Below are 12,422 nucleotides of genomic sequence, written 5' to 3'. Positions count from 1 at the left end.
GAGGTGCCCCCAACTGAAGAGATCTTGTCAGTGGAATGCCGAGAGCTGGGTGAGTTACCTGTAATTTACACTCTGCTCGGGACTCTGTATAGGTAAGGCAGGAGGGAGGCACTTGGGGAAGGGAGTGAGACGCCTTTCCATCATCAGGCGCCTGCAGGCACGTGCCTACAGTGCCTTATGGTAAATATGGCCCTGGGTCTTAGGATTAGGCACCACTAGGGGGGGGTCTTAGGGTTAGGCACCACCAGGGGAGGGTTCTGTGTGAGAGTAGGGAGAAGTTAGGTCATAGTAATCACCAGGGGGGGGGGGGGGAGTCTTAGGGTTAGGCACCACCAGGAAGGGGTTAGGCATCACGGGGGAGGGGGGGGTTAGGCACCACCAGGGGGTATTAGGGTTAGGCACCACAAGGGGGGTTAGGGTTAGGCACCATCAAGGGGGGGGTTAGGATTAGGCACCACCAGCGGTGTCTTAGGGTTAGGCACCATCAGGGGAGGGCTCTCTGTGAGAGTAGGGAGAAGTTAGGTCATAGTAATCACTTTCCTCAGTTATTTCCAGAGCCCTCTTATAGCCCAACAAATTTTGCAGATAACAGCATCCATTTTATAAACTAAAAACTAGTTTTTTTCAGCTACACCAGGCACCCTTTGTAGCAGAATTTGGCATATGGGCTACACCGGCCGCCCTCTCTGTAGCCGAATTTGGCATATATGGGCTACACCAGGCGCCCTTTGTAGATGAATTTGGCATATATGGGCTACACCAGGCGCCCTTTTCAAATGGACACGACTGGGCATGCACTAATTAGGTCCGCACATGCCCAGTAGAACAAAGCTGCTGGTGTACAGCTTTTCCCCTCTGTGGATCAGCGTCTTTGTTCTACTGGACATGCACAGACACAGTTTTTATTTCAGCCTGTGTCAGTGTGTCACTTCCTCTCTTGGGCATACTCAGCGCTGAGCTGTGAGTTGTATGTCTGAAAGGAACAGGAACTGAGGGGACTTCGCTTTAAGAGGACACAGACAGAAATAAAACATACATGAGGCTGTAATCCTGTCTCCACACTCTACAGAATACTGTAAAAATGGCTCCTAGGATTTTGACACCCTACTGGAGGACATGTGATGTACTGGTGCAGTTGCTGTACATTTTACATTTTATGGCAGATTCAGATTGGCAGTTTAATAAATGGTTATGCAGAGATCCCCTGATTCAGTGATTCCCCGATCCCTGTCAGCTGAAGTATGAGACCAGGCTGGAGCTGTGTGATGTCACACTGTCAGTACGGTGAGGTGACACGTGTGCTTGAGTCATGAGGTAACTCTTTGCTGGTCCTCTGTATAAATTCTCCTCTCTGCCATTAATCTACACTTACATCCACTACATTTGTTCCCAGAGGACATAAATATTGATCCCACTTAACTACTTCCTACGCCACTTTCCAAGGAATCCATCTTGGAAGAACAAAGGAAAGACAAGGAGCGGACATTAGAACAAGGAGAGACTGCCACATTATTATCAACTCTGACACTGGGAGATTACCCTATCACATTGTCACCTCTGCCACCACACTATGGGTTTGATTCATTAAAGATTACTGCACTAAGCAGCAAGGGTTAAACCAACGAGCGCACGCTACTATCAGCGTAGCCTGCATTCTTAGTCTACGTGCGCTCCTTGAAGCTACGCTGTCTAGGGAACCTCACCATAACCATACTGCTTTCTCTACCACTCTGGGGCTGCCCTCATGTGGGGGAGATCACCATTACCATACTGTCACCTCTGCCACTCTGGGGCTGACCTCATCTAGGGGACGTCACCATTATCGTACTGTCACCTCTGCTACTCTGGGGCTGCCCTCATCTAAGGGACCTCACCATTACCATACAGTCACTTCTGCCACTCTGGGGCTGGCCTCATCTAGGGGACCTCACCATTACCATACTGTCACCTCTGCCACTCTGGGGCTGCCCTCATCTAGGGGACCTCACCATTATCGTACTGTCACCTTTGCTACTCTGGGGCTGCCCTCATCCAAGGGACCTCACCATTACCATACAGTCACTTCTGCCACTCTGGGGCTGGCCTCATCTAGGGGACCTCACCATTACCATACTGTCATCTATGCCACTCTGGGGCTGTCCTTATCTAGGGGACCTCACCATTTCCATACTGTCATCTCATCCATTCTTAGGCTGCCCTCATCATATGGGATCACATACAACATGTTAGGATCACCATGTGACATGACATATACACCCACCACAAGATGTAAGTCCGCTAGAGAAAAATGCCTTTAATATCCAGCATTTACAAAACTCCAAAATATATTTTTTGGGGGTGTAGTTGCCCTTTTATACAACTTCATATCTGTTTAGTCCTCGTGGATCAGTCCTCAGAGTTTCTGTAGCATCAGCTAGAAGTCATACAAGGGACATAACCATACTGTCACATCTGCCACTCTTGGGCTTCCCTCATCTAGGGGACCTCACCATTACCATACTGTCACCTCTGCCACTCTGGGGCTGCCCTCATCTAGGGGACCTCCCCATTACCATACTGTCACTTCTGCCACTCTAGGGCTGCCCTCTTCTTGGGGAATCTCATCATTATTGTACTGTCACCTCTGCTACTCTAGGGCTGCACTCATCTAGGGGACCTCACCATTACTGTACTATCGCCTCTGCCACTCTGGGGCTGCCCTCTTCTAGAGGAATCTCACCATTATCGTACTGTCACCTCTGCTACTCTAGGGCTGCACTCATCTAGGGGATCTCCCCATTACCCTATTTCCACCACTGCCACTCAGGGACTGCCCTTATCTAGGGGACCTCACCATTACCATACTGTAACATATGCCACTCTGGGTTTCCCCTGATCTAGGGGACCTCACCATTACTGTACTATCGCCTCTGCCACTCTGGGTCTGCCCTGATCTAGGGGACCTCACCATTACTGTATTGTCATCTCTGCCACTCTGGGTCTGCCCTGATCTAGGGGACCTCACCATTACCATACTGTCACCTCTGCCACTCTGGGGCTTCCTTTATCATATGGGATCACATACAACACGCTAAGATCACCCTGTAGCATGACATAATTTCCTATACACCCACCACAAGATGTAAGTCCCCCAGAAAAAAAGACCTTTATTATCCAGCATTACAAAACACCAAATATATTTTCGGAGGGCTTAGTTGACTTTTTTTTACAACTTCATATCTGCTTAGTTCTCGTGGATCAGTCCTCAGAGTTTCTGCAGCATCAGCTAGAAGTATTACAAGAGGCATGAATTGTAAATCGCTCAGGAGACGTCTTTGATTAGTTTGTGGGTGTTTTATGACTATAATGAGTTGAGTATGGTGATTTATGGTCTCTGCTGAATTGGGAACTCCCTGCTGTAAATAACTCTCACTAACTGAATTTAATGTTTAGAGGATGATTGATCAATAACACATTACACTAAACAGAGAATGAGGGATTAGCTATTATCAGCTCTGAGGACAGCAGGAATTCCCATCCCTGGGGAAAGATGAATCACTCTGACAGGACAATGATGCAACACTTTCTGGAAAGCCAAAGCCAGACACCTCTAGTGCCTTCTGTGTGCTCCTTATGGATGGTTTATTTTTCCTTATGGCTAGAGAGATGGAGGAGAGAGGAGAGATAGAGGAGGAGAGAGAAAGTGCAGGGAGATGGACAGGATCCAACTTGTTAGGCCACACAGGCCCAGGCCTAGGGTGGCAGAAGAGAAGGGGCGGCCAGAACTTAATAGGTGTTAATAGGTGCTGGCCTCCAGCCCACAAACCTGACTGGTCCACAGCTGCTTGGGCACTGCAGAGTGTTGCGAGCAGAGCACCAGAGTCACTCATCTCTCTGGGCTCCCGCACCAAAACATCATCCTTCCCTCCGTCAGCCATTGTGCGCCTCTCTCTGCAGCTGGCGATTCACATGTGAGAGATGCCGGCTGAAGACAGAAAGGCACACTGCCCCTAAAGAAGGGGAGGATTAAGTTTCGGCGCTGGGCTCTGGAGAGGTGAGTTACTCTGATGTTGCTGCTCTGCTCTCCGGGAGAGAGGGAGTTATAGGCCACTTCTCTATGACTCTAACCAGAAGTTATAGGTCACTCACCTGGTGTGTATCCCCAGGGCTCGTAGTATGATGGAAAGACCCCCAGATGGCATCCTCGAACAAACTCTTCGTAGTCAAGAGGCAGGAGTGGGCTGGTGGAGGACAGGAATTCAGGATGCACAACCACCTTTGTAAGAGAAGCCACCACACACATTTCATGATTGTTACCTTACTGGCTTTGGCACGCTCTAAAATGTTTGTGATACTGTATCTGTCAGAAAAGATCATAAACAAGAACTGCAAAATGGGACAGACGATCTATCTACAGGGAAATGGCCTTCATTATTACTTGCATAAACAACAAGTGTCAGCGCCAAGGCAGAAGGCGACCGCAGCCGAGAAGGACAATGCCCAAAAATCCACACAAGTAATGAATTTCATCATTTTCTGGTATACAGGATCTTCTAACAAAAAGGTAAAGAAGCAAGGCTTACCAGATTCCAACAACCCACATTATAAGGTTGTAAACGAGTTTGATAGATGGTCCGCAGAACTTTCAAATGGTGTCGTTTCACCAGCGATGTTGCACACCACAGATTCCTCCGGAATATAGTAGATTAGAGCAGAGACTCGCCAAAGGGGAGTACAGTAGGATAGTGACATGAAAGAGATATTCGGCACATCTAAGTGTATGCCGTCTTTATTACATAACAAGTAAAACAATTTAAAAACAAGGATAAAAAAAAGAACTCACATATGGGGCCCGTGCACTGGGAACCCCGAAAAAGTAACGTGCATAAAATGGTCAATAGAAGACTTTTTCGGGGTTCCCAGTGCATGGGCCTCGTATGTGAGTTCTTTTTTTTATCCTTGTTTTTAAATTGTTTTACTTGTTATGTAATAAAGACGGTTTACACTTAGATGTGCCGTACATCTCTTTCATGTCACTATCCTACTGGACTCCCCTTTGGCGAGTCTCTGCGACCTCAGGATATCTACTATATTCTGGAGGAATCTGTGGTGTGCAACATCGCTGGTGAAACAACACCATTTGAAAGTTCTACGGACCATCTATCAAACTCGTTTACAACCTTATAATGTGGGTTGTTGGAATCTGGTAAGCCTTACTTCTTTACCTTTTTGTTAGAAGATCCTGTATACCAGAAAATGATGAAAGCTGTATTACTATAGACCTGCGCTGACTTTATATCTTCATTATTACTTGCACAAAGTATTTATTTCTCAGATACAGACACAGGAAAATAATGCATGCATGAAGTAAAAGTGCAAGGAAAAAAGATGACGGGTGGATAACGAAATAGTTATAGACGTTAAAGATCGTTTACAACCGGCGCAAAGTGAAGTCAAAAACTTGTAAACAATAATTACTGTTGTAACAGACAGGAAATGAAAATGAAAAGCTATTTACTTTATAAACCGTTTCATTACTCAATAATACAGTTTAACCTATCACTACTATCACATAGAACCCTCCCCTGGTGGTGCCTAACCCTAAGACCCCCCATTCCAGTGGTGCCTAACCCTAAAACCCCCCTGGTGGTGCCTAACCCTAACCACCCCCCTGGTGGTGTCTAACCCTTAGACCCTTCTGGTGGTGCCTAACCCTAAGACCCCCCTGGTGGTGCCTAACCCTAAGACCCCTCTGGTGGTGCCTAACCCTAAAACCACCCTGGTGGTGCCTAACCCTAAGACCCCTCTGGTGGTGCCTAACCCTAAAACCACCCTGGTGGTGCCTAACCCTGAGACCCCCTGGTGGTGCCTAACCCTGAGACCCCCTGGTGGTGCCTAACCCTATGTCTCCCCTGGTGGTGCCTAACCCTAAGACTCCCCCTGGTGGTGCCTATCCATAAACCCCCTTTCCTGACACCCTTTAAAACATAAAAGCGATAACATATTTGATAACATAACATTTGTACATACAAATGAAATAATATGACAAAAAAACATACCCTTGCAAGCTTCAAAACCATCATATATTTCAAAAACTGTAATGTTCTAATGTTGAAAACAATATTTATCAGGCACGCATTTTTCTGCTTTGGGCGCTGTATTAACGTTATTCTCATTAGCGTCTATAGTGGCGCCCAAATTGTCCACTAGCCACCAGCGTCCTTTTTTTCTGCTACCAAAATAATATCCAATGTAAAATTTTTATTTTCTAAGTTAATTATTAAAGAACTCTTATTATTCAGATTCACACTCCAGCAATCAAATATTCAATGTATAGATCTGCACAGTATGGATACATGATGAATGGACAGACATTGGCCTCAATTCACTAAGTTATCGAACACTTTATTGAACACTTTATCGAACGTTTGATAATTTACCTCATGAGTAAAATTTAAATTTGAATTCACTAAGGTATTATAGATGTATCAAATATTTTATCCATAAAACATTCAATAAATCTATAACACCGTAGTTAATTCAAAATTAGAATTTACTCATGAGGTAAATTATCAAACGTTCGATAAAGTGTTCGATAAAATTTAGTGAATTGAGGCCATTGAGTAGAATCCTAACAGATGAATGAAACAAGTTCCGGATCATCGGTCGCGTCACCCACCTTCACTCTGTCTGTGCGGCTGTTGAAGAGGCCGATGCGTCTGATGGTGCTAAGAATGGGGTCTGTTGAGTCATCTACCATGTTGTGTGTTGTGATGGGCGGCAGTGTCTGGCGCTGGAATACAGAAAGCAATTAGAAACCTTTGCTGTTTTATTCCATAGTCCCCTCTCCGAGCGCCTTCCTCTCTCCTTTCCTATGTAAAGTCCTGATGAGAGTGTAAATTGGAGAGAGTCTAGGGGCCTAGTGGATGCTAGCTCCTGCCAAATCCAACTAAAAAAGCCAGGTAACCATAAGCGGTGGGCAAAAACTGCTATCTTGCTTAGGTCCCAGTTCAATGTCATCCTTTTCCGGGTCCCATTCAACTACTAAATACACACTGTCCAGATCAGGCCCTAAAGTGATGAATGAAAGGTGTGCTGATGCCTCCAATGTTAGTGGGGTAATAGTGTGAATTACAGTACGCTGACCATACGTCCCGCTTTTCCCAGGACGTGTCCCACCTTCGGGGGGCGCTGTCCCAGGCTGCATGAGGTCCCGGGAAACGTCCCGCTTTTATCAGCGGGACGTCCCGGCCTCAGGCCACCGTACTGAATGAACTAGCCGCAGCGTCTCATAGACGCTGCGCTAGTTCATTCCCCGCAGCCCCGGTTCAGCAGCCTGCATTGTCCTCCGGCAGGCACAGGCAGAGCAGGGCTATGGGAAGATGGCGTCCGGAGGCGGAGCCCTATACTGGAGACTATTTGTGTCTCCAGTACAGGGCTTCGGGTGCCATCTTGCCGTAGCCCTGCTCTGCCTGTGAGCACGGGAGATTAGAGGAGGATCGTCTGGGGGAGCTACACACACACCAGAGGTTGGCTGCGTGAGGGGACTTCTGGCAGGTGAGTACATGCTTTTTTTTCTAGGTGAAATGTGCCCACATTGCGTTTATTTTGTGCTGACATGTTTGCCCTCATTGTGTTTATTTTGTGCTGAAATGTTGCCCGCAATGCGTTTATTTTGTGCTGACATGTTGCCCGCAATGCGTTTATTTTATGCCGTCATGTTGCCCGCAATGCGTTTATTTTGTGCTGACATGTTTCCCGCAATGCGTTTATTTTGTGCTGACATGTTGCCCGCAATGCGTTTATTTTGTGCTGAAATGTTGCGCGCAATGCGTTTGTTTTGTGCTGACATGTTGCCCGCAATGCGTTTATTTTGTGCTGACATGTTGCCCGCAATGTGTTTATTTTGTGCTGAAATGTTGCCCGCAATGCGTTTAGTTTGTGCTGACATGTTGACCGCAATTCGTTTATTTTGTGCTGACATGTTGCCCGCAATGCGTTTATTTTGTGCTGAAATGTTGCCCGCAATGTGTTTATTTTGTGCTGACATGTTGCCCGCAATGCGTTTATTTTGTGCTGACATGTTGCCTGCAATATGGTTATTTTGTGCTGACATGTTGCCCGCAATACGTTTATTTTGTGCTGACATGTTGCCCGCAATGCGTTTATTTTGTGCTTAAATGTTGCCCGCAATGCGTTTATTTTGTGCTGACATGTTGCCCGCAATGTGTTTATTTTGTGCTGACATGTTGCCCGCAATGCGTTTATTTTGTGCTGACATGTTGCCTGCAATATGGTTATTTTGTGCTGACATGTTGCCCGCAATACGTTTATTTTGTGCTGACATGTTGCCCATTGCGTTTATTTTGTGGTGTTTGGGGTAACTGTAGCTGCATTTATTATTTAATGGTCATAGTTGGCTATGTTCGCTGCTTTGGGGTTACGGTATACTATTAAATAGCATCACACAGTTTCTGCACACCCATGATGCGAAACCTCGTTTCACCACATCATGGCGTAAACACCGCTTTCTTATGCCTCGCTGTTACATCATTACGTTAGGTCCGGCGATAGAATGTCATGGGACTCATGGCCACGGCGATTTTTCAGTGCTGCGCGGCCACCACATTTTCCGGCGCGAGCAGCCCCCCACTTTTCGGGGGTGGCACGCTTAGCGCGACGCCACCTACCCCCCCCCCCCCGCCGACCTCCAATCCCAGCCACCCCCCCCCCCCCTCCCCCGCCGCCCCGTCCCAGGTTAAGCCCACAAAAATCTGGTCACCGCAATTACAGGATGGATTTCACCCAGCTGTATAAAAAAGATAATGTGCTTGAATTTGGAACAACACAACAAATGGGTGAAACATGTAAGGAAGCGAAACCAAGCACTCTGCTGACAGACACATTCTGTTTAGTGTTGTAGCTCCTGCAAGATGTCTTGCTGTCAATGTATAATACTTCAACAGGAGCCTTCCTTCAACTGCAGTATTAGATCTTCACTTGTGATGTGCTGGTAATGATCACCTCTATCTGTGGTAATCACTAAAGCGGACCTGAACTCAGAACTTCCTCTCTGCTCTAAAAGATAAGCAACAGCACCATAACAGAAAAACATTTCCTTGTTACAGCTGATAGAAATCCTGCAATACATCTTCAGTGTGTCTACTTCTTGCTTTCATGGAAGCAGACATATTGTTATCATCCTGTGTTTACAAATCAGCTGCTCTGCCGAGACAGCCAGGTGACACAGCTCAGGGATCAAATTACACTTATGATTAGTTGATGAGGGGGAATTAAACAAGATAAACCCTCTACAGGGTGAATTTCTCCATGTTTTCCTTCTGTCCTGTGCAAGAGTTCTGGTTCACTTTGACAAACTGTCCCCCTCTCTTCCTTATGGTTCTTTGATGCTGCAGGCGTCCTTAGCAGGTTTTCATGCATCATATTAGTTGCTACATATAAAGGTCACGGGTCGGGTGCCAAGTGTAAAAACACACTGGAACCCAGAGCCCCGTGGCTGTCACTGTTGGGTATTAGAACTATAGGCAGGGTCATAACTAGAGGGGAGAGAAGCCCCTGTGGTCGAAGGGGGTGGGAGGGGGAACCAGTGCTGTGAAGGCCCCAACTACGTACCTTCCCCTCCTCCGATGCAGGGGGCTATATTTCAGGTCAGATGTTTTTGTTGCTACACTTGTTATGGGTGTGAAGATAATGATGGCCACACCATGACCCTTGTGAGATTGACCCCAAGGCCATGAAGGAAGGGAAGGGGGGTGACACATGGGGACATTGGGGAGGGTATTAAAGTTTCGCTGGCGGGCCCCATAATAATTGTAGTTATGCCACTGGCTATAGGTAACAAAAAGAACTATTTCAGAGATAAAGGTCAGAGATATATGTCAGAGATATAAATGACTGATACAAATGGCTTAGTGACTCAAAGACAGAGGTCCTCATATATTTTCTGCCCATTTCAAATGAATGATGGAACTGAGTCAAAGTAGGTAGATGAAGGGCGCCACTGACAAAGGCCTTGATTCACTAACTGGCACTAAGCCGGTTAGTGTGCCTCATCACTTAGTGGGCACAAACTACAGCGCTAACCTTATCTGAGGTTAGTGTGCCTTATCTGAGTTAGTGTGCCTTTTCTGAGGTTAGTGGGCCTTATCTGAGGTTAGTGTGCCTTATCTGAACTTAGTGCCCCTTAAGTTAGAGTGACCAGATTTTTGTGGGTCCACCCTGGGACGGGGAGGGGGGTGTGGGCGAAAAGTAGGGAGGACTGAGGAGCGCGCAGCGACGAAGACTGGGGGGAGGGGGCGCCGCGACGAAAAATGGGCGTGGCCATGACATTGTATTGGCGGAGCTAACGTAATGATGTAACAGCGAGGCATAAGAAAGCAGTGTTTACGCCATGATGTGGACAAACGAGACTTTGCATCATGGGTGTGCAGAAACTGTGTGATGCTAATAGTATACCGTAACCCCAAAGCAGCAAACATAGCCATCTATGCCCATTAAATAATAAATGCAGTAACAGTTACCCCGGACACCAGAAAATAAACGCAATAGGCAACATGTCAGCACAAAATAACAATAACAATAATGCGGGCAACATGTCAGTATAAAATAAATGCAATGCGGGCAAACATGTCAGTATAAAATAAATGCAATGCGGGCAAACATGTCAGTATAAAATAAATGCAATGCGGGCAAACATGTCAGTACAAAATAAACGCAATGCGGGCAACATGTCAGTACAAAATAAACGCAATGCGGGCAAATATGTCAGTACAAAATAAACGCAATGCGTGCAACATGTCAGTACAAAATAAACGCAATGCGGGCAAACATGTCAGTACAAAATAAACGCAATGCGGGCAAACATTTTACCAGAAAGTAAACGCAATGCGGGCAAACATTTCACCAGACAATAAACGCAATGCGGGCAAACATTTCACCAGAAAAGAAACGCAATGCGGGCAAACATTTCACCAGAAAAGAAACGCAATGCGGGCAAACATTTCACCAGAAAAGAAACGCAATGCGGGCAAACATTTCACCAGAAAAGAAACGCAATGCGGGCAAACATTTCACCAGAAAAGAAACGCAATACGGGCAAACATTTCACCAGAAAAGAAACGCAATGCGGGCAAACATTTCACCAGAAAAGAAACGCAATGCGGGCAAACATTTCACCAGAAAAGAAATGCAATGCGGGCAAACATTTCACCAGAAAAGAAACGCACTGCGGGCAAACATTTCACCAGAAAAGAAACGCACTGCGGGCAAACATTTCACCAGAAAAGAAACGCACTGCGGGCAAACATTTCACCAGAAAAGAAACGCACTGCGGGCAAACATTTCACCAGAAAAGAAACGTAACGTGGGCAAACATTTCCCCAGACGAGAAACGCAATGCGGGCAAACATTTCACCAGACAAGAAATGCAATGCGGGCAAAGTTCACCTGGAAAAAAAGCATTTACTCACCTGGCAGAAGTCTCCGGCCTCTGGCGCGCTGCTCCCGGGACCACCTTCCCCCTGTATATCTCCCGCGTTGACAGGGCTACGGCAAGATGGCGCCCGAAGCCCTGTACTGGAGATACAAATAGTCTCCAGTACAGGGCTTCGGCAGCCATCTTGCCGTAGCCCTGCTCGCCTGCCGGTGTCAGAACAGACACCGGAAGACGAGGCTGGAGCGGGGCTGCGGGCAATGAACTAGCACGGCGTCTATAGACGCCGCTGCCAGTTCATGAGGAGAGAATGGCCAGAGTCCCGAGGCCGGGACGTCCCGCTGCTGAAAGTGGGACGTTTCTCGGGACCTCATGCAGCCTGGGACAGCGGACCCCAAATCCGGGACGCGTCCTGGGCAATCCGGGACGTCTGGTCACTCTACTTAAGTAGCTTTGTGCACACTAAAAGATGCACAAAGCTACATCGCGCACTGCACCATGCACAGCGCGCACAGCGTAATGCATCGATCTTTGCACGCAGTGCGACGATAACGTCGCACCCGCTATACTGTATATGATGCGACGATAACGGTGCACTGATGTGCCGTTTAGGTCGCATCCTGGTCGCATCATGTACAGTATAGCGGGTGCGATGTTATCGTGCAGTGCGCGATGTAGCTTTGTGCATCAGATAAGGCACACTAACCTCAGATAAGGCACACTAACTCAGACAAGGCACACTAACCTCAGACAAGGTACACTAACCGGCTTAGCGCCAGTTAGTGAATCAAGCCCCAAATCTCCTAACTACCTTGTGGAGGAGGATTCCTCCTGCTGCAAATCCTTCAGGATCCGGGGTGTCCCCTTAACCCACCTCCAATATGACAAAAAAACTATGTTTGAAGGAGGCGCTATTGGTTAGTTACGCAATCTATAATGAGTATATGCCACCACCACCAATATTATGTAGAGTAGAAAAGCTTTATTGCTA

At 46.9% G+C, this 12,422-nt stretch overlaps 1 protein-coding gene across 2 annotated transcripts in view; it reads right to left on the bottom strand.

The window, feature by feature from the left end:
* Positions 1 to 12,422, bottom strand: part of GYS2 (glycogen synthase 2) — a 68,431-nt gene that overhangs the window by 14,353 nt on the left and 41,656 nt on the right. For both annotated transcript variants that reach the window (XM_068277955.1, XM_068277956.1), the window contains 2 exons: positions 6,659 to 6,772; positions 4,129 to 4,255 (listed from right to left, as the gene is read on the bottom strand). In XM_068277955.1, the coding sequence (XP_068134056.1) occupies positions 4,129 to 4,255; positions 6,659 to 6,772 (241 nt within the window). The remainder of the gene's footprint in view (positions 1 to 4,128; positions 4,256 to 6,658; positions 6,773 to 12,422) is intronic.

Source organism: Hyperolius riggenbachi, chromosome 3 (assembly GCF_040937935.1).
Source record: "Hyperolius riggenbachi isolate aHypRig1 chromosome 3, aHypRig1.pri, whole genome shotgun sequence".
Classification (NCBI taxonomy): Eukaryota; Metazoa; Chordata; class Amphibia; order Anura; family Hyperoliidae; genus Hyperolius; species Hyperolius riggenbachi.
The sequence above is the reverse complement of the archived record's forward strand: the minus strand, read 5'-3'. Positions and strand labels throughout refer to the sequence as shown.